We start from the raw sequence: 27,987 nt of genomic DNA, 5'->3' as shown, positions 1-27,987 counted from the left end.
CCGCGCCGAAGACGATAAGTAATGGCTATGTATAAACTACAATTCCCATGATTACGTTTAAAGGCCATTGATAAATCAGGTGATCGACTGGAGGGAGGCTTCGTTCTGTCAACTGACGGCTTGCTGTCTCTTTCCCTCAAGACGTCGGAAGGCCAACAATGTGTACCAGGTAAGCCTACCGATTCATATATTTAGCTGTTTTCCGTGCAAAGATTCGGTCAGAAAATGTACTTCGTGAAATACATGTGTGCAGGATCTATTGTTATCGCGTATGAATGAGCGAACTAACTTCTTGAGCCGTGGCTTTGTTCAACAGGATTGCATGCAGATTTAAATCGCCTTGATCTGTCCGCAAGGACTGTCTATTGTCTTTACAGACAGACTGATTGGCCAGATAGTTGCATTTTTGCATCCAAGTAGCTGCGAGTTAGCTTTTTATTACAGCCCAGTTTGTGTTGGCCTATGGGCAAAAATCTAATCTGCCATTTGCACTTTCTGTTCCTAGATCGTGTGCCTTTTTTGTTATTTCTCCAAAAACAGTCTCCTCACATGACATGTCATGACATTTTATTCTCGTAGCAAATGCATGACAGGAAAGGGAGGGTGAGAGGAAGGGAACACTGGCCTTTAGAACACTCACTCCATTTCAATCTGAAAGCATGGTTTGTTCTATGGCTAGATAAGTACTGAGTCGGACTCATATGGTCTGCAATTCTGCATATCCACAAAGTGGATCTCAAAGGTCTAAAGGTAAGTCCTATCCTCATCTCCTTTCCTTCTGCGCTGATGTGGATAAACTGGGCAGGTAAAAGCAAAAGGGCTGCTTTAGAGTATTGAGATGTCCCCATGACTATGTATGCCTTTAGAGATAACCAGGCAGTCTTAACAATCCAAGTGTATACCAGTCTTGCAGATTATCTAGAGGCCAAAGGTTTCTCTGAAAGACAGACTTTGACACAATCTCACTGATATCACTAACCCTGCAGCAGAGAATACCAGACATGAAAGCAAAGCAATATATTATCTCACCTTTCTCTGCAGTCAAAACAGCTCACTTTATTACCCTGAGTTGGTAACCAGAGTGCCAGTTTGTGCTATCATGATTTCCAACTCCTAACAGTGTTTGGCTTGACAATGATAGCAATGGGGTTGACAAGGCCACATACAAATCTGGGACCAGGTTAGTAGTGAGTTGGACCTTCAAGACCAATAATATTGAGCTGTAATTAATGTGTGTTTCTCTCTATAGTCAGAAGTGTAAAGTACTTAAGTAAAAACACTTTAAAGTACTACTTAAGTTATTTATTTATTTTTTTTGGGGGGGGTCTGTACTTTACTTTACTATTGATATTTTTGACAACTTTTACTTTTACTCCACTACATTCCTAATGAAAATAATGTACTTTTTACTCCATACATTTTCCCTGACACCCAAAAGTACTAGTTACATTTCGAATGCTTAGCAGGACAGTACATTTTCCCAATTCACACACTTAAACAGGAGAACATCCCTGGTCATCCCTACTGCATCTGATCTGGCGGACTCACTAAACACAAATGCTTCGTTTGTAAATTATGTCTGAGTGTTGGAGTGTCCCCTGGCTATCCGTAAAATTATAAAAGAAGAAAATTGTGCCATCTGGTTTGCTTAATATAAGGAATGTGAAATATTTATACTTCTACTTTTGATACTTAAGTATATTTTAGCAATTACATTTACTTTTTGATACTTAAGTATATTTAAAACAAAATAATTGTAGACTTTTACTCAAGTAGTATTTTACTTGATGACTTTCACTTTTACTTGAGTCATTTTCTATGAAGGTATCTTTACTTTTACTCAAGTATGACAATTGGGTACTTTTTCCACCACTGTCTATAGTGTCCAGCCCATCGAGTGGACCACTGACTGTAAGAGCCAGAAGTGAGTATTGTCTGTGTGTGTGTGTGTGTGTGTGTGTGTGTGTGTGTGTGCGCGCGCGCGAATGCGCGTGAAAGAGATCTAACTGTGTGTTTTCTCTCCAGTTATGATGGAATAGTCTTGGTGACCCAGAGTTATGACACGCTGCCCAAGGAGCTGGAATGTCTGAAAGCACCTCTGCTGGACTACAGCTCTGTGAGTCAAACACACAACCTCAACAACAGATAGATAGATAGATGACTATAGCCCTACTTTCTCTTCTCCCCTCTCCTTTCTTCTCCTCTCCCCTCTCATATCTCTCCTTCATCCCTCTCTCCCTTTCTTCTCTAGGTGGACTGTGGTCTGGGAGATGAGGTGGTGGTGTTGAAGGTTCCGGGGTTACCTGGTAACCGCTTGGTGTTTGCGTCCACTGGGCCCGTTAACCGGGACTACGATGACATCAGACGCTTCAGTGACGCAGCCGTTAATGGCATCAAGAGGTCAGAGTCAACACCACTCACACACACACACGAATGGTATCAAGAGGTTACTATGTGTATATATATGTCTGTTGTGTAGCTCTACCTTTCATTACCATATACAGTATTGGTCTTCACAAGTTCGCTCCTTCAGTGTTATGAGAGATATATTCTGATGGTAACGCTCACCTTGTCTTCTCCGGACAAGGTTTTTTCCGGATGCCCCAAACAATTGGAAAGGGGATTCATCAGAGAAAATGACTTTACCCCAGTCCTCAGCAGTTCAATCCCTGTACCTTTTGCAGAATATCAGTCTGTCCCTGATGTTTTTCCTGGAGAGAAGTGGCTTCTTTGCTGCCCTTCTTGACACCAGGCCATCCTCCAAAAGTCTTCGCCTCACTGTGCGTGCAGATGCACTCACACCTGCCTGCTGCCATTCCTGAGAAAGCTCTGCACTGGTGGTGCCCCGATCCCGCAGCTGAATCAACTTTAGGAGACGGTCCTGGCGCTTGCTGGACTTTCTTTGGCGCCCTGACGCCGCCTTCACAACAATTGAACCTCTCTCCTTGAAGTTCTTGATGATCCGATAAATGGTTGATTTAGGTGCAATCTTACTAGCAGCAATATCCTTGCCTGTGAAGCCCTTTTTGTGCAAAGCAATGATGATTGGACGTGTTTCCTTGCAGGTAACCATGGTTAACAGAGGAAGAACAATGATTTCAAGCACCACCCTCCTTTTAAAGGATCCAGTCTGTTATTCTAACTCAATCAGCATGACAGAGTGATCTCCAGCCTTGTCCTTGTCAACACTCTCACCTGTGTTAACGAGAGAATCACTGACATGATGGCAGCTGGTCCTTTTGTGGCAGGGCTGAAATGTAGTGGAAATGTTTTTTGGGGATTAAGTTCATTTTCATGGCAAAGGGGGACTTTGCAATTAATTGCAATTCATCTGATCACTCTTCATGACATTCTGGAGTATATGCAAATTGCCATCATCAAAACTGAGGCAGCAGAGTTTGTGAAAATTTAGTATTTGTGTCATTCTCTAAACTTTTGACCACGACTGTACTCTATGGGCGTTTCTTCAGGGCCATGAAAGCAGGCATGCAGCGCCCCCTTCTGGTCTGTCCTCGCCATAGCAGCTATGACAGGAGCACCCTGGTGGCTGCCCTAGGGGCCCTGCACGCCCTCTACATGGTGAGAACACTCAGATGAAATAAAAAAGTAGATACCAGCACACTGATTAATGCTCCCATCGTTTTTTTATTGTGCAATGTTTCGACCCGAAGGACTTCGTCAGGCATTCCTGTGCCCATACAAACCCCTAGACCCTCATATTCAAATAAACTTTGCACATGTATGGAGCTCCAGAGAATCAATTGTCTCTTGCACCAAATATGGTGCTGGCATTTATTCTCTCTATTTCTCCATCTCTCTCTTTTTCCCTATCCCTCTCTCCCAGCCTCTGGAAGTGAGGGAGGCATCTGTGAAGCCTAGCCAGTATAAGGTGTGTGTTCTGGGGCTGTGGGTGGACCAGGAGGCCAAGGGGAAGGAGTTGGTGGATCTGGCCTCTGCTCTTGAGAGTGGACGGTGAGTCACACACACCACATACACACATATTTTCATCTGTAACTGAGAGATCCCTCTTTTGGGGAGATGTTTTTAAATGTATTAGTTCTGAAAAATCTATATTTTTATGTTTGCTTTTTAAAACGATCTTTCTCTCTTCCTCCCTCGCCCCCTCCATTTCTCTCTCTCCCTCTCTCTCCAGGCTGGCTTGCCGTGACATAGGAGGGTCCGATCCTGAGAGGATGGCTGCTCCTTTTGTAGCTGACTACGTCCAGGCCCTCTTTAAGGACAGCCCAGTGCAGGTGAGAGATGCTTTTCTCATACATCCAAAAAGGAAAAGGTGATTTCTATATCCCAAAAAGACAGCAACAACAACATTATTTATCTCACTAATATGTTAATGTGATTAAACTGAACCGCCCTGTCTTTCTCAGGTAGATGTGGTGAGTGATCTGAAGGTGCTGGAGAAGGAGTACCCTTGCCTCGCTGCTGTCAACCGCTGTGCCAATGGTAAGTGTGCGTGTATGTGTGTCAGACCTGGGTTCAAATACTATTTCAAATATCTCAATTACTTTTACATACATTCGAAGTAAGTATTCAGATCTTTTATTTGAAAAGACAAGTAGTTGAATATTTGAATGTATATGGAAATGCATTTGGAAAGTATTAGAAAATACTGAAATACATTGACTCATACACTCCCATATATTTAAAAATAGTATTTGAAAGGAGTATTTGAAAATGCTCTCAAATACATTTTGATATACTATTTTTTTTTTTTTTTTTACAAATACACAAATAAAAGTACTTGTTTTGGGCTGTTTATTTGAAAATACTCAAATACACAGAAAAAAGTATTTTAAATACCAGATACTCAAATACACATGTATTTGAACCCAGGTCTGCTGTGTCTGTGTTTTTCATCCATGTGTATTTGTCTCTTATAGCCGTGCCTCGTCACCAGGCCAGAGTGATCAAGCTGCAGTACTGTGGAGAAGGACCAGTCCAACACACACTGATGCTGGTCGGCAAGGTGAGAGGGAGAGAGTGGAAGGAGTGGGTGTGGAAATGTAATGTAAATGTGTGGAAGAGGGGAAGATGATGATGAATTGATGATGGCGATAAAAGGGGTGGGGTGTTCTCATCATGTCATGAACATGTTTTTGTATGTAACATGCGTTTGTGTGTGTGTGTGTCTCTTTCTCTCAGGGCATCACCTATGACACTGGTGGAGCTGACATCAAGGCTGGTGGCATCATGGCTGGCATGCACAGAGACAAGTGTGGTGCTGCTGCCGTGGCTGGGTTCTTCCAGGTTAAACAACTAGCACTTTTACACTTTTCAGTTCTCACTAGTGGACTGTAGTTAGAGAGGTTTCATAGTCCCTCAAATAGTCTGCTACTCCTGCTAACATGTAGCTGTCTCCTGTCCTGTCAGGTCCTGGCCAAACTCAAGCCCAAGCATCTGAAGGTGGTGGGTGCCATGGCGATGGTGAGGAACAGCGTGGGCTCAGGTCAGTGTGATGTCATAGGGGTAGGTGTTTCACCTATAGAAATATATTTTTATATAAGATTCTATTTCTATAGTTTCACCTAATGGGTGTACAGTTGGCATCTCTCTCTCTCTTTGTGTTGTCTCTGTCTCTGACTGAATGAGGGTTTAAGTGTTGTGGTTCTCTCTCTGTTCTGTCAGACTGCTACGTAGCTGATGAGTTGGTGGTGTCCCGTGCGGGTCGCAGGGTTCGTGTGGGGAACACGGATGCTGAGGGACGCATGGTGATGGTCGACCTGCTCTGTGAAATGAAGGAGAAGGTGAGAATACACAACTCTATTCCCCCTTCTCTCCCTCTGTTTCTCCTGTCCAACCCATTCTATCACCTTAATCTCACTTCCTCCTCCTGTCAAAAACAGACTGTCAGTCAGTGACTTTATACGCCTTCCAGGTCAAGGGGCACGACCTTGCTGTGTGCGTGTATCTGCTTTCAAATCCCCAAACCGGTGTCACCGGAAATGTTTCCATGTGACATTCTAGGGGATATCCATTGATGATAACGTAAAATTAGGTTTAAAGGTTGAAATCTCTTGGTGGGGCCTCATCTCGTGTAAAAATGCCCTCCATTACCACCACCTCTCTTTCCAGGCGGTACATGAGGTGTCTCCTCAGCTGTTTACCATCGCCACTCTGACAGGACACGCCATCAGAGCCATGGGACCCAACTACTCTGTGAGTACTGGACCATATACACACAGTACTATACAAGACACTGGCCATGGTGACAATGTTTGATTAAACTTTTGTCCCCTTTAGATCATCATGGACAACGGAGCTGCCCAACGCTCTGGCAATGCCCGGCAGTGGCAGGAAGGTGAGACGCTCTGCACATGCATACATATATAGGTAACTGACAAAGTTATGGAAATGAGGTGTACATACATGCACACAGACACACAGGATACTATTCAGTCAAATCAGCAAACCCTGGTTTACAGGTCTGAACGTGGGTTTTCTGGGTTGAACATGGGATAACCTGTTAGTCCTCTCTTTCTTTCTCCCTCCTTCTGTCCCTCTGTGTAGCGGGGGAGGTGCTGGGTGATCTGTTTGAGGTGTCCAGTATCAGGCGTGAGGACTATGACTTCCATAAGGGGAAGTCTGAGTACGAGGAGATTCTGCAGAGCAACAACCTGCCATCCTCTGCTACTCCCCGCGGACATCAGACCCCCGCTGCCTTCCTCATCATGGCCTCTGGGCTGGACAAGGTACATGCACACATCCCACATCACACAGACACACAATACTCCAGCTCTGTTCACAGCCCTGATTCTAACCTAATCTCTATGGTTGTCTTGTTTCCCTCCATCAGTACGGTGTGGACTCGGGCAGTCCTCTGCCATACTCCCACATCGACATCGCTGGCTCCAGCGGCCCCTTCCCCGGTGTGCCCACCGGAGCTCCAGTCCTTGCCATGGCTACCAACTACATCCTGCCCAGCGCCTAGCAACCCAACTACACCCTGCCCAGTGCTTAGCAACCTCATGATAGAAATAGAATGTGTAGAATGTACCCTATTCTGTCTTATGAGTTATATCACATAGAACCGTCCTAATATGGTAATGCCAGTCAAGTTTCATATATTACACAAAGAATTCAAGAACACAGATATCCATCAATGGTGTGATATCGACAGTTCATTTAGAACATTCCAATACCTCTCCAAGAGCTCAGATTGTTGTTCTATAGATTCTATTTCTAAGATCCTGCTACTGTATATCCATACAAACTCAAGTGTCCCAAATGTTTTACTCCCATGTCTAACATGAGTCATTGTATTGAATACACTCTCAGGGGAGAAATGACAAACGCTCCGTGTTGTTCATCCATCCATTTTATATATGTGTGAAACTTGAGGTGAGTGGCAAGTCAAATGGTTGTGTGCTTCAGTAAAATAATAGATTTTCAATGATTATTTGTTTACTTATTTCAATAACCAATGTTAACAACTGTAGATCCAGGAATTGTGGAATGGCAGGTATAGGTTAGAGGTAGGCCAGCAATAATATTGAAGTATATTGGGGGAAATCGAGAAGTCCCCTCATTTTTATCCAATTGTATGCTGAATATGCAAGCTATCATTTATCTTCATTCAAATATATTACATTTGTCATGATGCATGGACTGTTTGTCTTTCATGTTTAAATAAATTATGTTTTGTTACTAAGGGAAAAAAAGCAAGCTGAGAAAGCTCAGACAAACCTAAAAGCTTCTGTACTTGATTCCAAATGTTATTCTAATGCAGCAGTGCATAGACCGTTGCATATCACTAAAACAAATGGGTTAACATAATAAAAATTTGAGTCCGAAATAAAGTCAAACCAAAGAGAATATATTTTTATATTTATACATAGCTAAGTACGAAATATCTAAGTCCTTTTACTGTTTTGTAAATGAAGCTGGAGAAAATGTGGCGCCATCGACTTCCTTATTTTGATCACTTCGTTTGTGAAGGCGGTCGTAACACTATCATTTTGGATCAACGCATGCGTATGACAAGTATGGACAAGTGCCTAAAACTAGATCAACCTCAATTTCTTCAGTGGGAGGAGCGCATGATTAAACGCGGAAATGACGAATGACGCCAACGCTTAAAACTACACGTTAGCGCGCGCTAGTGATCCACAGACCGTTTTCTCTCCAGCAAGACAAGTTGTGTCGCTCTTTGTGAAGAGAGAAAGGGAGCTATTTTGTAACCAACCAACCTAGCAACTTTAGGCTGCAGCACCGAAGTTGACGGAAAAGGTCTCAGGGAATATTTTTTTATTTCTACTAGATCCAAACAAACACTCCACCATGTTTGAGGCTCGCTTGGTACAGGGATCCATCCTGAAGAAGGTTTTGGAGGCTCTGAAGGACCTGATCACAGAGGCCTGTTGGGACGTTAGCTCGTCGGGTATCTCTCTCCAGAGTATGGACTCGTCCCACGTCTCCCTAGTTCAGCTCACCCTCCGCAGCGACGGGTTCGACTCCTACCGTTGTGACCGCAACCTCGCCATGGGAGTCAATCTTAGCAGGTGAGGAACTGAATGAATATTTATTTTATTTAACTAGGCAATATGACAGCATGATTGTTAAGGTTAGTTACTTAGCCAGAGAACAATAACGTCGTTAGTTTAGCAGGAATGTAACTAGTTTAAGATGTTTATATTGTGTCGCTAGTAAGCTAAGTTAACCATGTTCTTTTGTTGGCATGGCTTGAGTTACAAGCAATGTGTCCTGTCGTTCTACTTTTTACTGTGGTGAGGACATTTTAGACGTTCATACATCTCTTGCAACGCCTCAAATGTGTCATTTTCAAAAGTTACAAGTTTGTACAGTATTTTTTTCCCCCATGGAAAACTGAAATATCGACCGGTTGAGTGCAACTTGCATGTCAAAAAACCGCCTTTTGAAAATGACATGTGACGTCACTTGCGCGCCAAATCACTGCCTTGTTTGGATGATGGTTGGCGGGAATGTTGCGAACCCGCCAAGTTCAGCAGACGTCAGTCACTTAGTGTTCTGAAGTTGGCTATTTGCTAAATAGAACAAACGATCACGTTTACCAACTATATGAAATCACTTGTACATTTTCATAAATGCTTCTGTATAACTTAACATCTAACTTGTAGCATAGCTTTTAGACAATGGTGCTCTGTGCAGTGTCATGACCTAGCCAATGTTGCATTTGAATGACATACACAGGCTATGAAAATAGCAGAGTTCAATTACATTAAAATATTGGCGTAAAACAACATTAAATCAATTTTCACCTTTTACAGTGCTTTGGCAATTTTAAGAATGTTTTTGTTGAGTGAAATGATGGCATATCATCTTTTGGGACAGACCTGATTATGGTGACTACTTTGTATACTGATCACTCAAGGGATTAATTGTTTTTAAACCATTCCCGTAACAGTATGTCAGGTACTGACTGGTCTATCACCTTCTCCCTCCTAGTATGTCAAAGATCCTGAAGTGTGCTGGGAATGAGGACATCATCACGCTCAGAGCAGAGGACAACGCAGACACACTCTCCCTAGTCTTCGAGACACTCAGTGAGTACCTTTATCCATCAAGCAATATCTCTACTCTTACGGTAGGGATATTTCATTTTGCAGATAGATAGATCCATCTATCTGTTGAGATTTATACCTGTAGTAGTAAGACTTGAATTCTCAGGAACCATGATAAACCACTGCAATCATGTATGCTTGATGTCTAATTATATATGTTCTCTCTCAGACCAGGAGAAGGTGTCAGACTATGAGATGAAGCTGATGGATCTCGACGTAGAACAGTTGGGAATCCCAGTAAGTGTTCTCCCAACATTCCATTAAGTAATGGTTATAAACACATGTTTTTAGAAGGTGCCATTTGAATCATACTTGTGGCAGTAGCATTTGTCACTTGTCACCAGACCACACCACCCTGGTAGCCATGTTCTCACCCCTCTCAACTCACTCTCCAGGAGCAGGAGTATAGTTGTGTGGTAAAGATGCCATCGGGGGAGTTTGCCCGTATCTGCCGTGACCTGTCTCAGATTGGTGACGCCGTCATGATCTCCTGCGCCAAGGACGGCGTTAAGTTCTCGGCCACGGGGGAGCTGGGCACTGGCAACGTCAAACTGTCCCAGACCAGCAACGTGGACAAAGAGGAGGAAGCGGTAAGTATGTGGGAGGAGACATGCTGTGTGTCCCAAATGATACCCTAGTCCCTATATAGTGCACTATATAACTTCATCCCAAGGGTGAAATGTGGGGGGATGAGGTGGGAGAAACTGCACATCAGATGGACAATGGCCATTCTGGTTGACATGTTCACCAGCTCAGTGAATATTGTGCTTTTAGTCATTTAGCAGATGCTCTTATCCAGAGCAACCTACAGTTAGTGAGTGCATACATTTTAATACTGGCCCCCCGTGGGAATCGAACCCACAACCCTGGCATTGCAAACGCCATGCTCTACCAACTGAGCTACACAGGGCCTCTTGGATGACAAAGATGTATTGGTTTTGTTTGTGCTCACTGGAGGCTTCGATATTGAATTAAATATCTTCTCTCCCCCTCCTTTCTTCCTCTTAGGTGAGTATTGAGATGAACGAGCCAGTCCAGCTGATCTTCGCTCTCAACTACCTTAACTTCTTCACCAAGGCCACACCCCTCTCCAAGACAGTCATCCTCAGCATGTCTGCAGACATCCCCCTGGGTAGGTAACCTCCTCCTGCCCTCTAACCCTAACCTCTACCTCCTGCCCTCTAACCCTAACCTCTACCTCCTGCCCTCTAACCCTAACCTCTACCTCCTGCCCTCTAACCCTAACCTCTACCTCCTGCCCTCTAACCCTAACCTCTACCTCCTGCCCTCTAACCCTAACCTCTACCTCCTGCCCTCTAACCCTAACCTCTACCTCCTGCCCTCTAACCCTAACCTCTACCTCCTGCCCTCTAACCCTAACCTCTACCTCCTGCCCTCTAACCCTAACCTCTACCCCCTGCTCCTGCCCTCTAACCCTAACCTCTACCCCCTGCACCTGCCCTCTAACCCTAACCTCTACCCCCTGCACCTGCCCTCTAACCCTAACCTCTACCCCTAACCTCTACCCCCTGCACCTGCCCTCTAACCCTAACCTCTACCTCCGGCCCTCTAACCCTAACCTCTACCCCATACACACATCCTATTAGGTGCTGTTTTCTGATGTCTGACTAATCTTTTCTTTGACAGTGGTGGAGTACAAGATAGCTGACATGGGCCACGTCAAGTACTACCTGGCACCCAAGATTGACGAGGAGGCTTCCTAAACCTCCCTGGTTCAAACTTCCAATGGAAGAACAGAGAGGAGGGAGATGTTGTTGGAGGGTGGTGAAGTAATGTCCGAATGGCTGACTTGACTTCGTCTGCATCATGGAATCACTTGGTTTTAGTTTTATCTGGATACATTCATTGATATCAGCCGTTTGACTGATGCAGTCTGACTTAAATTTGATACTGGCTAGACAATAGTGGGGATCTACTAAAGGCTTTTTCTGGGACTAGGGTTCTTGTTCTAGCTCAGGAGTACTTTTCAGAGTTAATAATCTGATCTAGCCAGCTGTCTGAGGAAGATCACATGTCCACTCCATCCCTCTTCTCTGTTTGGAAAACAAATGCTCATTCCAACTTGTAGATATGTCTGTATATATGTTATGTGGTCATGTTCACCACTCCAACTTTTTTGTATTTGTGAACTCCAATAAATAAATAATTTGATTCTGATTTATAATATGTACACGATCTGCTACCACAAGGTGGTGCCCATGGTTATAAAATCATCTGAACTTTCTCAATGCTGTTTCATTTGATGCTGGTTTCCTGGACACAGATGGACAAATGATTACTTGCAGTGGAGACTCGTTTGAACATTTATTTTTATTCCAGGTTTGGGGTTCATCTGTGTCCCTTGAAAAATAAATGCCTCCTAACAGACCGTTGTATTTAAGGGACACTTTATCCAGATTAATTTACCAATATATTTAGACTGCTAATGGTGCATGTTTTAATGGTAGTTCCCACTAACCATATAAGGTAATGTATTTCTTAAATCTCCTAATGGTGACGGTTAGGTTTGGGGTAATGTAAACTGATCACAGATCTGTGGTTACTACCTAAAGTTTTAAAGCACAATTCCTCAAAATGATGTACCTTTCTCATTTGTGCACATGCAGCAACAGTACACTATTTTGTGCTGTCATTGACATAAGGCTTCTGTGTTTGACTGTTAATCTTTGATTTTGACTGCTGTAAATAGCCTGGTCCCAGATCGGTTTGTGCCCTTGACAACTGTCATTGCAAACCATACTGACACTCAGGCTACAAGTAAATAGGCTATGTCCTCTAGCAATTCTCTCTACGGGGCTGGCCAACACAGCTCTGTCAGTCTGGGTTGTCTAAAACCCTAATCCCATCGCTACATCTGGCTTCAGTTACGCCCCTCCCCTTCCTCCAATGTACACTCAACCTTAGCAAATCACTGGGATCAAACAGCCCAAAAGCAACAAGGGGAAGGGCTGGATTATAATCTCACTGTAGATTGCATTTCTACATTATCCCTTTCCCAGCTACCACAGGCTCTCACAAAACCCATCTGTTGACAGGGTTGAGCTGCATTGAGTTAATATCCACAGCAACCAGGGGAGAATAGTGTTTCTGTTCCAGAAAATGGCCCTCATAAAACCTTCATTTCAAATTAAATCATCACGGGTTCAGTGACCCATTTCCATTGAAGGTAAAATGATAATGACTGTTTCAGGTTGCTCACTCCAGGCAATGCTTCCATCCTTCGCCTTCCTCTGGGAGGAAAGCTAGGTAGACTTCTTCTCCTGAAGACTTTAATTCCATAAAGTAATTCATCTTTATCTTGATGTGAGTGGTTCATTAAATATTGAGGCAGCTATGACAGTTTAACTGGACACATTTCTTTATCAGTCTTTCTCTGGTGACAGGTCTGTCTTTTCCGGGTAGCCCCTGCATTTGTCTCTTTCCTCCCTTGCTTCTCTCGCTTCCTCCAATAAGGTTTATTCAATTGTTATTTCTGCACAAGCATTCTACTAATTAAAATAAGTACATTAACAACCGTTATTGCTGCACAGTCCTCAGTAACATATCACCCCTTAATATCTGTTGAGCCAGACAACTCATAAAGATTCACCCCATACCCATAGCCTATAAAGTATGCTTTCTCTGCTCTACACGTTCAGTATAATAATATGCCATTTAGCAGACGCTTTTATCCAAAGCGACTTACAGTCATGCGTGCATATATATATATTTTTTTGTGTATGGGTGGTCCCGGGGATTGAACCCACTACCTTGGCGTTACAAGCGCCGTGCTCTACCAGTTGTGCTACAGAGGACCACAGTATACAATTAGCTTTTCACTCTGGCCTGGAATGCTCTTTCTGCCTATTCAGCCTTTTCTGCTCATTACTCTACCACACATCTCTCTAGTCCATTTGTTTCTCTCTCTCTCTCTTGCTCTAATGCTCTTTCTGTCTGGTCTGTAAATTGCTTTTTAGAGGTCTGGGATTTGGGCCAGAGACAGGGTGAGAAGGGGACAGGGTGAGATGCCCCCTCAGATGCAAAAGGAGATTATCCAATACTGAGAATACCGAGGCGTACATGTCACTCTGGTCTCTATCGCTCCCCTCACATGAAAAAATACTATAGTACACTATGGTATAAGTACTATAGTATTCACTGTAGTGTTTTTGCTGTATTATTCAATGTAGTGTTGTGGACATGACTAGTATTTACTGTAGTGTTTTCGCAGGCTGTAGTATTTACTCTAGTGGTTTTGTTTTATTATTTTTGGCATAGAAGTGTGGGCTTTCTCCTTGAGGAAACCTACTGAACAAATACTAAAATAGCAAATATTCCATAGCCTGTAGGTAGGTAGGACTGGAGTCTGTACGGATAGTTAAGAGCTTCTGCTATTTTCTATAACCTGTAGAGAGAGACAACAAACCTTGGGACTTGTAGGGACATCTCAGGGCTTCATGCCCTCTTCTATCCCTCTTCTTAGTGTAGCTATCTGGTTGAAGGTCAGGTACGGCAATTTACAAGGGCGAGGGGTGGTGGAGTTCACCTTTTGTCTTCCTCAACCTCATTTGAATAAAACAAACTTTAATGAATAAAAATGTAAAGAAGTAAGGTAAAGAGGACAATAAAATAGAGGAGGGGGGGTTTAGGTTTAAGGGGTAGGGTTGGGAATAGGATACAAACCCGGTTTAGGCTTGGGGGAGGGGGTGATTAACTTTATTAAAAAAAGAAAGTAGGGGATGGAAACTTGTTCTTCAGGATACTGGTAGGGGGTGGTGGTTTGGGATTTTTGAGCGGTGGGATGTATGGTTGAGGTTGTTGTTGATGTTTTTGTGTTTCCATCATTAAGCATGGCAATGCACCTATACACAAAGCGAGGTATATACAGAAATGATTATAGGTGGCACAAATTGAGATATTGGGGAGGGGAATGGCCAGAGTATATGCAAATTAAATACTGCAGTATATACTATAGTAATATCTGTAGTGTTTTTGCGGTCTGTAGTATACTGTAGTACTACACATGATCGAGGGATACTACAGTGTGGAGTCTAGTATTCTACAGTATACTACAGTGTACAGCATAATTCTATAGTAAACTAGTATTATTATAATAAAAATTTTCTCTGAGGCGGAGGGAAATGAGTTAACACTGTGAGAGCTGCGTTAGACTCCTCTTCTCAAGGAGTGTGGGTCACACAGAGAGAGAGAGAGACACGACAGAGTGAGATGAAGATACACGGAGATAGTAAAAGTCAGGGGATCACTAATGGAGAGAGAGAGAGGAGTACAGGTCACTGGTCTTACTCTAGGAGTCTAGGTATACCTAGGTAGGTATAGAGCAAATACTATATTTATGAATGGACAAAGCCATCGATCACATGACACCATTCATTCCAATGTGAAGACTCAATAGCTCATTTGAAGCCCAGGAAGTTGGTTAAGATGGCGTCTCGTGAGAGAGATTTATGTAGACTTCACATGCACAGTTTGAGCTACTCGATCAAGTGACCTTGCAGGGTAGCTCAGTGCTGCCTCCTCTATTGAGTATCTCAAGTTGAAGGATGACCGGGGTACTGCAGGCTGATATTAGCTACTAAATTATCCTTATAATTTATTCTGTGTGTGATTTTAAAATAATCTCTTCAAGGACATACATCTGGTGTTATAGAAGTAATTATTGGTACCATGATTGTCTTCGAATTCTTTATTTATTTACATGAAGATTGACCACAAAGATTGCCATTTTCCCCTTCACTATAACGTCAAACTATTCCTGCAGTACCGCAGTCAGCCTTGAACTTTGTGTCTTCAATGAGAGGGGGCAGTCATTCTCCCCTGGTGTAGAGGGAGCAGGGAAGTGGGAGATAAAGAGAGAGAAAAGGAGAGAGGGAGAGAGATAAAAAGAGAAATAAGAGAGAGGAAAAGAGAGAGAATCCTGATGGCCAAATATTCTCCCTCCAGAGTTAGCCCTATAGATATATTGATGTGTGCAAGGAAGACTGGCCGCACACTTCAAGGACACACCAGTTACACCTGTATCCATTTAGAACACGTCAGTTACACCTGTATCCATTTAGGACATGCCAGTTACACATGTAGCCATTCATTCATGCCTACATACACTGAGTATACCAAACATTAGGAACACCTTCCTAATATTGAGTTGCACCCCCGCCACACCTTTTTGCCCTCAGAACAGCCTCAATTCGTCGGGGCATGGACTCTACAAGGTGTCAAAAGCGTTTTACAGGGATGCTGGCCCATGTTGACTCCACTGCTTCCCACAGTTGTGTCAAGTTGGCTGGAAGTCCTTTAGGTGGTGGACCATTCTTGATACACACAGGAAACTGTTGAGTGTGAAAAACACAGCAGCGTTGCAGGTCTTAACACAAACCGGTGCGCCTGGCACCTACTACCATACCCCGTTCAAAGGCACTTAATCTTTTGTCTTGCCCATTCACCCTCTGAATGGCACACATACACAATCCATGTCTCAATTGTCTCAAGGCTTAAAAGTCCTTCTTTAAACTGTCTCCTCCCTTTCATCTACACTGATTGAAGTGGATTTAACAAGTGGCATTAATAAGGGATCATAGCTTTCAACTTGATTCACCTGGTCAGTCTATGTCATGGAAAGAGCAGGTGTCCTTAATGTTTTGTATACTCAGTGTATGAATGCTTGTCTGTTGTCAAACAAAGAACTACTCAAGGCTGCTACCAAAACACAACCATTGCTGCCATTCAGGAAGATACACAGAATATGTATGTGCATTAGACTACTGTGTGTCTGTCCATGTCCTACTTGTAAATGATGGTCTTATGATTAGTGTTTATAATTTTACTCTTCAAGACAGTGTAGTGTCGAGTCAATGCTGGTAATTATTGCTGTTGAACAAAGGAGTCCGCTCATACTGAACTTTGATCATAAGGTTTATTCATATCACAAGATTTCAGCATGAGTTTACGGATGTCCAGATCACCCGGAGAGCGGCGTTTCCCAGATTGCAATGGCCGCTCTAACTCTTCTTCGTTTAAACCCAGTACTTATAAGATATACAAAAATATGGGTGGCTCCCTCTACTGTCCAATCACCTGTCTCCAACACACACTTCCTCTGTTCTATCTGGCGTCACACTAAAACCATTTCCTTTGACACTAAATAAACATCCTCTCAAGTTCCACTTAAAACCATTAACAAAGTCATAATCTTAATACACTACATTTCCCCCCTTCGAGACTAATTAAAAGTCTCGAAAACAAACAGAATAGGATTATGACAAGTAACAATTTATCTTATTGAGTATCTTTAACAATAAACCAAACACATTTCCCTCTGGAGTGTGAATACATTACTATGAAATATAAACAAATCTTTATGGAGTGTGAATACATTACTATGAAATATGAACAAATCTTTATGGAGTGTGAGAGCGAAAAACTGTCTGGCAGCCTTCTTTCCAAATATCCATCCATCAATCAAGACAGTAAAATTCTCTCAAGGCCCCTCTGCCCCAGGCAACCACCTAGGTACTCCAGATCAATTCATAAATCTTTATCAATGCATTTGAAACTATGATGCAATTAAATACACATGTAAGCCCCTGCAAACAAAATACTATCCAAAAAATATCCACACTAAGGCTGGTCGACCCATCGGACCCTACAGTGGATCTCTATCCCTGCCTAGACTCCATGTCCTTAAGCATTCACAAAATAAACAAAAACATCTAAGATCCCCACATGTATTCAATAACATCAAATATCATTCTACAAAAAGTAATACCTAAGAATATGACACAAATTATGTATTTACACATGCAAATATGTCTATATTTCATTGCAGACACTGGAATGTAGTCCACTACACTTCATCTCCTCAGCAGTGTCGATCCAATGCATCGTTGATGATGTAATCGGAACCTTTCCACACCTTCCTTGTTCCATCTCCTCCAGTCATTCTCCTTTCATATTGTCCCTTCATATTGTCCTTGTTTGAGTATTTCAATCTCTACATATTCCCCCAAATGCTTCTGGAAGAAAAGAAAAGACCAAACAGTATCTTTTGCAAAACAACACTTTCAAATTAAAACATCAATATCAACTAAGAATATAAAAATGATATATAAATGATATATGAATCACATTATCCTATTTCCCCCCTTTGATTCATAACATCATACTAAAATCACACTAGCATTGAATTTTTTTTTTTTGAAAAATGATCAAATAATCAAAAAGGATATTTATCCATCAATACTCCATCCAGTCCCACTTGTCCCTCTTCATCCAGATCAGGAACAGTCAACAACGGCATCTGAGTGTTGTCTCCAGGCATCACTACTCCAACCTATCTCAATATCATAGCTTTCTCAAAGGTCAGTAACAATTTACAAAATAAAACATCACACACAGTGCTATCAAAGCTGCTATTAAAATCTGAACCATCACTGTTCCCACTGGGCCTAACTGATCTTGCAACCAAGTCTTTGCTGACCATCCAGCTCCTTCAGATCTACCAAATGCATCCCTTATATTCTTCAATGCATTTATAACTATCTGGAATCAAAGTATAGGTAATATTATCAATATGATCTTCCCAAATTTTACACCATACCATGGAAAAATCCCCACTTCTCTCTTAGCCTTATTCTCCAATGATAGGCTTCCCAGACTATGAAATTCCTCTAAAATTGGTGCTGGAGCTATCTGCTCCCTTGTAATCAAATGCGATATATTTATGGCTTTAATAACTATCAATGTTGAAAGAGTTAAATTGCTTCTCACTGTTGTTATAATAGACTGAAGTGTTGATGTCCTTGTTGTTACTTCATCCATTCTCCCTAAGACTTTGAACTCTTTACTTGTATTTCCATCTATCACCACTAGTGTCACTACATTCACTCTCAGTCCCAACTCTAAACCCTCACTTTCAAACTTTTGATTATAAAAAATACACTTACAATTACCTTGATCTTCCTGCTGGGAATTGTAAATATAGATACTCAATCTCCCTCAATCTTCTCTTATCATTCAGCAACGCATACTTTCTCAATGCAACTGCTTCTAACAGATCTAAACTCCTGCCATATCTATCTTCCCACTGAACTCTAGATTTTCCTTCACCACTGTTCTCTCTCTCTTACTACTAACTTTGAAACTTAGCTTACTGTCCTAAAGTTCCTTCAACCCTAGTTTTCCTAACTTTTTTAATCTAATCTTTTCTCCTAACTTTTAAAAACCTTTTCCACTGATTTATTCACAAAATCCTTTTACCACCAATTTTTAGAATATGTGATCGGGAAGTCCCCACCTGCTTCTGACTTCTTTACACACAGACTTGGCAAACGATCTAACATCTTTTAGCCTAGTTTGAAATCTCTTTCCCCTCTTGGTGTAGGAATGTAACCAAGAATAACAGTCACCCCTTTTAACTTTATTTTTCAGACAGATTGTCTAATAGGCAGTCTAATAGATTCACAAAAATCCTAATCTTTTAAAAATCTTCTACCCGAGAGCCGTCTAGTGTACATCTTATTGTACAGTTCAATTTACACAATGCATCTCTTCCCAACAATGCAATAGGTATATGTTCTAATATTAGTATGTGTATTTTAATTTCTCTTTGATTTTTTATAGCAGAGCTCAATTGGTTCCTTAAGAGTAATCAGCTGTTTTACATTCTCAAATCCCTATCCTAATTAGTTAATTTTACATAGTGAGATGTTTAACCTCTTTAGGCTCAACACAGATAAAAGCTTTTCCCTCTCCTAGTCCTTTTTTCCCACTTCAATTGTTGGATATTTTCTTCCTAATCGGTGCTATCAGCTGACACCCCCCTTCGGATCTTCTAGGCACTCTAGAATCCTTGCTCCTTTAAGGGTTCACCTGTAGAACAGGTGATCTTCACTTGCTCCTTTATCTTCCTCAGAAATTTCCTCTGTTGTTTCCTCCTGACCCATTGCAGTCACGGGCATAGTGACCACCCTGTCCACAATTATAACACACATCTGGAGATTGCTGGAAGTGTGGCTGAAACCTTCCTCCTCCTTCTAAGCCTTCTCGTCCTCTTCCTCTCCAATTCTGTGTCTGTCCAGAAACTGGCTGTGGATATGAAACAACTGGTACCGCCCTTGGTGGCTGGTACACTTGCGGTTGGAACTGGTCTGGTTGAAGCTGTGGCAGTGATTGTTGATTTGGTGCACACTGATTCTGCATAACCAAAGCTTGTTTCTTCTCCTTCTTATTCTCCACCAGTTGTATTTGATTGAGTTTTCTGAGAGTTTCTTCGTCCTGTTCTTTCTGGTTGTGTTCCTTTTTCCTGTACAGATCCACTTGATGGGCTATATGATCGGTATAGACACCTTTTGTCATGCTTCCAAGTCCAACAACTTCTGCCAGTTTGCTCCTTACTGGTGAGGGCAGTCCCATCTGCAGTTTAGCTCTCAAAATTGACTGCTCAATTTGACTCACATCTGGATCATTTCCAGTAATATTTCTCCACACTTGATGAACTCTTGACACATAGGCTCTCGGATTTTCTTGTTGTCCTAGTGGGTCAATCAGAATATTATCAGGATGCACATTTGTTGGAAATGTATCTTTCAATGCTCTCCACAGACGATTCCTACTTGCAGCCAACAATTCAGGATCGTTCACTGCAGTCCCTACATATCTATTAAGTCCAGCTCTCTGAAAGACTTCTTCCATATCTGGAATCCCAAGGAGATTAGCCAAAAGTCTCTTAATGTCTCCTATGGCTGACTGTGTTCCCACCGTAATTTCTTCCAATTTTGAAATCCAAGGATAGGCCCCGTCTTGAAGAGTAGGCAGCTTCTCAAGTATATTTGACATATCGGTATTTTGCAAAGGCTTATATTCTAAGTTTTGACCTCGAATGATAACTGGCATCATTTTCTTACTCGTGGCCTTTTTCCTTGGCCTCAATGTATATTTTCCCTCAACTTCTTTGGATTCTTTTCTCAGCAGTTTCCCCCTCTGTATCTTCAGCGTCTTGAGTTGTTCCTCCAGTTCTTTTACTTCTTCGAAACTATTCGCTTTATCCAGGCATGACACGCATCGTTCTATATCTCTTTCTATTTCTTCTATGCCAGTCATTGTAGGATAAAATCCTCTTGAATACGCAGCACCTTTAATCTCCAAATCTTTATCGCTGTCTTCATCTTTGCTTTCATCAGAACTAGAATATCTTGTATTCTTCTTCTTCAAACCTTCCTCACCCCTTCTTTCCGTTCTGGCCAACCTCCGTCTGATCACAGGATCATATCCACCCATGATCTCCTCTGAATCAATCTGATCATCATCGTCATCATCCAGTTCCATCCTACTTAACCTCATTCCACCCTTAGTTTCCAGACATCTCGTTTTCTTTTTACTTTTGGAGTTTGGATGCATTTTTATGGTCGTTTCTGCTTGTCCTCTCTCTATTATTCGTTCATCTTCATCTCTGATGCAATAATCACCCTCCTGGATGATCACCGGAAGCTGAGGATAAACGTCCCTAAGCTCTACTTCCTTCTCATAAGGTGGGGGTCTTTTTCCTGAATCCGTATGTGAGAAAGGTATACTAACTTCTGCCATTAGTTTTTCTGTTGCCTTTCCTTGTTTCACCATTTTCTATACCTTTGTTTATTTTATCGCTGGAATCTTTTATCAGTTTTTGTTCTTCATCTTCAACCAGCTTAAGAACACCCAGCTCTCTTTGTCTCTTTTCTTTACGTTGTTCCCTTTTTTTCCCCTTCTTTTGATCTGCCTTGTAAATTGACAGAAGCACTTTCATGATGTTGATGACGTCAGGGTTAAGAGTCCCTTCCACTGGCCATGGTTGTTCAATGTCAGGCCAACGTTTGTTCCATTTGCCGGATAACCTCGCAATACCCTTAACTAAAGGATTACTATTTTCAACTATATCAACCGGTGTAATGACTTTCATAGCCTTGATGTCCTTTTTCCCCATTGTAACAACTCTTTTATATTCCTTTATTGTGAATTATGTTATTTTAGACTATATAGCCTATGGCTTCCCCCTTTAATTATTAATATAAACTAAACAAACAATTTTTTCCCTAACTAAAGAATAATTAACAATTATGAATAATCAAAAATATTTTTTTTTTCTATTTCCTATTTTACTAATTTATCAATTAGTGGCTATCTTACCACATCCCATCAGGAAAGTAAATGCAAGTAGTCAACTTCACAGCAATCCAAAAAATAAAGACTTCCAATCCTACAACACTACAATACTCATAAACCCCATTGTTTAATAAGCACCCAATTATCTTAATTTTACAGAATAATGTCAGTACTCGATTTCCAATAGAACTCTAATCAAACCAACTGATGCACAAACACTCCCATATGCAATTACATTAATTGATCAGTCTGTTGCCAAGTCTCTGCGAAATTGTCATAACATGAAATATCCTGTAGGGGAAGATTTTGTAAACAGAACAGCACTAGCCTGATATTTGACTCGATCCTCTGTCGCGTCACACCTTGTCACGTGATGTACACGTCAGCACCTCCTGTATCTCTCTCTCCTTCTCGTCTCTCATATGACCGAAGAACAAAAGAAACAGACAAGAATTTAGCAGTTTATGCAATCACTGAGTTATTTCCAGCATTCAATATTCCTCCGTTCACATTCGCTCTAAGAATTAACTCAGGAATAAATAGCTCAATAACATTTTTATTTATAATTATTTTTCTTTTTAATCCGTCAACATCTCTCTCTCATTTATCAATTCAATAGGTCACAAAAACAGTTTCATCTTTAAACAACAGCCGATGTAACAACCAGAATACACCATTAGACTCTAAATGTCCAATTCTTTGTTCCTCCGTCTGTGTCTCCCCACAGCACCGTGTAGCAGAGGATTGACCTATTTACCCCTACGTCACTCTAGTGTCGTAAAATCCCACGTGTCGTAATCTAGTGTAGTAAAATCCCACGTGTCGTAATGTAGTGCCGTAAAATCCCGCGTGTCGTAATCTAGTGCCGTAAAATCACACGCATGCGCAGTACATTCACCAATACGATTTCACCGTTGAAGGGAGCTTCTCAGCTCTCTCCCCAAGCCAAACAGCCAGTTAACAGTCCCGCTGTAACTCCGTTTTCTCCTCATAGTCAAACAACATTTAACAGAGCTCACAAAGCATAGAACTTAAATTCTACACACACAAACATAATTTAAGAGGCTTTATTCCATCGCAATGGCCCTCTAAGGTCACATGTTAGCATGTAGCATGCAGCATAATTAGCATTAGCATTTAGCCTTAGCATGTGTGTAACATGTGGCGTGCAACATGTAGCAATGTAACCTGCATTGCGCCTAAATACTTTTTCTTTGTCCCTACCTTTTATGATGCCGTGAGTTCTGGATATTCTATGAGAGGTTCCCCCAAACATATACCCCGTCGGATACAAGATGAGCAGTAACTTGCAATAGAATTTATAACCACTCTCCAGCCCCAGACTGACCCAAAACACATAATGCGTTAGAGGATTTTCGGCCCATCCTAAGATCGCCTCCCTGAGGTCTTTACAAGATTGCAATGCCCTAATTTGTATACGTATATCTGCCTTGTATATCTGCCTTGTATATCTGCCTTGTATCTCTGCCTTGTATATCTGCCTTATTCACTACCATCGATTGCTCTAGAATTCCTATTCAAGCCTATTTCTATAGACACTCCCCCCTATTTGCGCCGTTTACCAGTGCAAACAAAATTTAGAATATTTATAACAGACCCTTAGTCAACAACAACAACAACCACATCAGCACACACAAGTAATTTACACGGTACATCTCCCCAGCGCACACCCATAAGCCCGCGAACCAACTAGCGCCCAAAATTTGTGAGAAATCTCACCTTATAGCCGGCTTGAGCGGGAGTCACCTCGCGGCTCATGAATGGAACACAAGAAAGATGCAGACCGATCCTGTTCGTGACGCCATTTGTAGTGTCGAGTCAGTGCTGGTAATTATTGCTGTTGAACAAAGGAGTCCGCTCATACTGAACTTTGATCATAAGGTTTATTCATATCACAAGATTTCAGCATGAGTTTACGGATGTCCAGATCACCCGGAGAGCGGCGTTTCCCAGATTGCAATGGCCGCTCTAACTCTTCTTCGTTTAAACCCAGTACTTATAAGATATACAAAAATATGGGTGGCTCCCTCTACTGTCCAATCACCTGTCTCCAACACACACTTCCTCTGTTCTATCTGGCGTCACACTAAAACCATTCCCTTTGACACTAAATAAACATCCTCTCAAGTTCCACTTAAAACCATTAACAAAGTCATAATCTTAATACACTACAACAGTTTCTGTCGCTGTTTCAGGAATCATCAGCTGGCCACCAGTGGTATCATACTGTGGGTACCCTCACCTGGGTGAAGACCTCCTGGAAGACCACATGAAACATACGCGGACAACATCTACTGAGACACTGGTCTCAGAACAGAGGACCTACATACTATCATGATTAACAGAGAGCTATTGCGTGCCATCATCTGGTGAATTGAGCTGCCATAAGCAAGAACGTAAGCACTGTTTCTGGGATTTAGAGAAGTTCCAATAACACATATAATATAATAATTAGGGCTGTCAAAAATAGCGCGTTAACGACGTTAATTAGTTGTTTGCTGTTAATTACGTCAATTTTTTTAACGCATTTCACGCATGCACAGTGTGACAAATTATTCAGGTCAGGAAAGTGGTTGGGAGCTAGAGGCGAGATGGAGCAAGGTGAGCAAAGTGGGCCTATTGACGGATTCAAATATAAAAAGAATGATGATGGTACAGTTAACAAGTACAAGGTTATTTGCAAGATTTGTAAGAAGGAGTTTAAATTTCACCGGAGCTGTTCAAGCTTGAAGTACCATGTCAACGCCAAACATGCGTTTGCTGGGCCGTCAGATTCAGCAAGTGGTTTGCGCCAGACCACGCTGAATGTTTGCAGGCAATTAACAAAATCAACCTCAGATAATTTGACCAACACAATAGCAAAATGGATTGCAAAGGATTGTAGACCCATTAGCATTGTAGAAGACTCAGGTTTCCTTGATGTTTTGCAAGTGGCGTCTCAAGACTCATTCTATAAGCCACCGTCAAGAGCCACAGCCAAAGACAAATATTATGGTGTGTAGTATGTTTCAGCTTGATTTAAAACACCATTATTTGGCTGTGTTAATAAACAGACATAATATGAAAATTATGTATCTGTGTCCTGTTATTTATCTTTTGGTATGCATTTCAGAAAAAAAATGGTTAGGATTCAGGTGTAATTGCAAATAGTGATTAATCATGATTAATCCACTGAAAATTCTGATTAATTTGATTAAAATTTTTAATCATTTCACAGCCCTAATAATAATATAACAAAATAGGTTCAATTAGCAGATGCTTTAATCCAAATTGATTTAAAGTTAACTTGTGTATTCAGTGAACATGGCCCGGCCGTGCGGGAATCAAACCCACATGGATTAGCATATGAATTAGCTGTCGTCTGTGTCCGCTTTCTGTCAATCATATTTCATCACTAAGGAAGAGAGAAAGGAGAGGATAAAAGAGAGTGGAGAAGGGGAGAAGGGATGGAGAGAGGAAAGGAGAAAAAAACGGAGGTTTTAGTTCAACACGGCATCGAGAGGAATGAGTAAGAGGAGATTGAATGGAAATGTGTGTGTGTGTTGTGTGTGAGTAAGTGTGCGTACGTGTGTGTGTGTGTGTCTGTAGGATACTGTGGTGTTGGATAGCCAGAAACGGGTTCTTTTTATCCCACCAATGGCAGGGTCCACAGAGTGCAAAAGCACTTTAAGGTTCCATGTGTGTATGAGTGACTCGCACACACATGCACTCACACACACATACACACACACACACACATACACACACACAGGTCTCCCCCTCTTTTCTCTCATCATCTCTCCTCACAGTTCCATCTCAGTCCCTCTGTCCAGGCATCCCTCGCCCCCGCAACTTAGCAACAGTTTCCAAGGCTACAATGTGTCTCCCTCCATCGCCCCCTCCCCACCTCCAAGATAAGCCTCTGAGCTGTGTTCTGTTCCATCCACTTCCTAAAGCTACACCATGAAGGCTTTAATAAAGGCTAAACGTGTTGGTTTACAGGGGTCCTAAAACTCCAAATCAGATAGCTAAATGGTCCGTCTTATGACCATATTAATAAAACAGTTCCATATGTTAGCTTAGTAGATATCACAATCTACAGGGTTAGACTCACAGGGGTTAATGAGAAGAAAATACCTTTTATTGAACTTCCATCTTCCTTCCTTTAAATGGAAAACTGCACATATCAGATACAATCAATGATTGCAAAGCTTTTAAGAATATCCATTGCAGGAACAGAGGGACATTTATATGGAAGAATGTGGTGCACTGTCCTAAATCACTGCTCTGTGTTTTAATGGTAAGATCAGAGAGCTTTAGAGAAACTATAGATGTAGGCATATAAGGGACTCTGTGTGAGAGTGTGTGCTGTCCTCAAATCACAGTCTCACTTAATCTAGAAAGAATTTCCAGGAAATCTGTGGGGTGATTGAATGGAGAGATATCACACACACACACACACACACACACACACACACCAATGTAAGCGCTCTGTGTAAAGAGCTAGCTCAGCTCAGATAACAGCTATATAGATCAAATCAAATGTTATTTGTCACATGCGCCGTATACAACAGGTGTAGACTTTACCGTGAAATGCTTACATACGAGCCCTTTCCCAACAATGCAGAGCTAAAAAGTAAGAAAAATTAGCAAACAATAAAAAAGGAAATAGTAACACAATAAAATAACAATAACGAGGCTATATACAAGGAGTACCGGTACTGAGTCAATGTGCAGGGGTACGAGGTAGTTGAGGTAATTGAGGTAATATGTACATGTAGGTAAGGGTTAAAGTGACTAGGCAGTCAGGATAGATAATGAACAGAGTAGCAGCAGTGTATGTGAAGTGGGAAAGAGTGGGAAAGTCTTTCTATGTTTGAGTGTGTGTGTGTGTGTGTGTGTGTGTGTGTGTGTGTGTGTGTGTGTGTGTGTGTGTGTGTGTGTGTGTGTGATGTCAATATGCATGTGTGTGTGTGTGTTTTGTGTGTGTGAGCGTATGTAGTCATATGAAGTCTATGTGTGTGTATGATTGTGTTGGAGTGTCAGTGTAGTATGTGTGAGTGTGTAGGAAGAGTTCAGTGAGTGTGCATAGCGCCGGTGCAAGAGAGTCAGTGTAAATAAAAAGGTGGTCAATGCAAATAGTCCGGGTAGCCATTTGTTAACTATTCAGCAGTCTTATGGCTTGGGGGTAGAAGATGTTCAGGAGCCTTTTGGTCCAAGACTTGGCGCTCCGGTACCTCTTGCTGTGCGATAGCAGAGAGAACAGAATCACAGAGTAGATGATAACATCCGTGTCTAACATCTATAGACAATATAAAACAAGGCTGCTGGCTACAGTCAGACATGAATGCAAATGTTTGAGCGAAAGAAAAGCTATTTATATCACCTCTAAAAATAGCTACATTCTTCTCCATAGAAACATGAAATCCATCTAAGTGGTGAACTGTGTTCTGACTGTGTGAGTGTGTGTGTGTGTGTGTGTGTGTGTGTGTGTGTGTGTGTGTGTGTGTGTGTGTGTGTGTGTGTGTGTGTGTGTGGTGTGTTAGTACAATGCCTGTGTGTTTGTTTTACTTTTACATTTAACATTTTAGTCATTTAGCAGACGCTCTTATCCAGAGCGACTTACAGTGAGTGAGTGCATACATTTTCATACTTTTTTCTGTTTGATGGTGGAATAGAGAATTTTCATCTATATTTTTCGTAGCTGTCTATTTACCAACACAAACTGATGTTGGCACTAAGACCGCACTCAACGAGCTGTATATGGCCATAAACAAACAAGAAAATGCTCATCCAGACGTGGCACTCCTAGTGGCCGGTGAGTTTAATGCAGTGAAACTGAAATCCGTATCGCCTAATTTCTACCAGCATGTCACCTGTGCAACTAGAGGAGACAAAACTCTAGATCACCTTTACTCCACACACAGAAACGCATACAAAGCTCTCCCTCACCCTCCATTTGGTAAATCTGACCATAACTCTATCCTCCTGATTTCTGCTTACAAGCAAAAACTCAAACAGGAAGTACCAGTAACGTGCTCAATACGGAAGTGGTTCAATGAAGCGGATGCTAAACTACAGAACTGTTTCACTAGCACAGACTGGAATATGACTTTTCCAAGTCAAGGTAAGCTTTTGGTTTTATAAATGTATTGCCACCGGGGCCCACCAGTGTAACTGCTAAACTGCTTGCTAACTGTACACTGTACTGCATGATTGTAGCGGGTTTACTAGCATGTTAGTTCTAGTAACTATGTTGACTGACGTTAGCTAA

General features: G+C 41.8%; 2 protein-coding genes and 2 non-coding genes across 4 annotated transcripts; 3 read left to right on the top strand and 1 right to left on the bottom strand.

The window, feature by feature from the left end:
* The first annotated feature begins 79 nt into the window (after nt 1-79).
* zgc:152830 (uncharacterized protein LOC767682 homolog) lies at nt 80-7,617 on the top strand. Its single transcript, XM_041884989.2, has 16 exons — nt 80-169; nt 1,883-1,924; nt 2,026-2,116; nt 2,252-2,400; nt 3,471-3,579; nt 3,845-3,972; nt 4,154-4,253; nt 4,386-4,461; nt 4,899-4,984; nt 5,161-5,265; nt 5,389-5,464; nt 5,644-5,762; nt 6,091-6,174; nt 6,259-6,316; nt 6,526-6,707; nt 6,812-7,617. Exons 1-16 carry the CDS (start codon nt 159-161, stop codon nt 6,944-6,946), a joined length of 1,551 nt encoding a protein of 516 aa, XP_041740923.1. The 5' UTR covers nt 80-158; the 3' UTR covers nt 6,947-7,617.
* A 479-nt stretch (nt 7,618-8,096) lies between these two features.
* On the top strand, nt 8,097-11,729 carry LOC121572959 (proliferating cell nuclear antigen). The gene is made up of 6 exons (XM_041884999.2): nt 8,097-8,516; nt 9,442-9,539; nt 9,727-9,794; nt 9,953-10,147; nt 10,566-10,689; nt 11,205-11,729. The coding sequence occupies exons 1-6, from the start codon at nt 8,296-8,298 to the stop codon at nt 11,279-11,281; spliced, it is 783 nt and encodes a 260-aa protein (XP_041740933.1). The 5' UTR covers nt 8,097-8,295; the 3' UTR covers nt 11,282-11,729.
* Nucleotides 9,294-9,364, top strand: LOC121585200. The gene has a single exon (XR_006003817.1). It is a non-coding gene; the product is annotated as a small nucleolar RNA SNORD2 (small nucleolar RNA).
* Nucleotides 11,730-13,839: 2,110 nt separating the features above from the next.
* Nucleotides 13,840-13,894, bottom strand: LOC121585126. The gene has a single exon (XR_006003799.1). It is a non-coding gene; the product is annotated as a U7 small nuclear RNA (small nuclear RNA).
* Nucleotides 13,895-27,987: the final 14,093 nt, after the last annotated feature.

This window comes from Coregonus clupeaformis, chromosome 18, assembly GCF_020615455.1.
Source record: "Coregonus clupeaformis isolate EN_2021a chromosome 18, ASM2061545v1, whole genome shotgun sequence".
NCBI lineage: Eukaryota > Metazoa > Chordata > Actinopteri > Salmoniformes > Salmonidae > Coregonus > Coregonus clupeaformis.
This window is presented reverse-complemented; position numbering and strand designations above follow the sequence as displayed.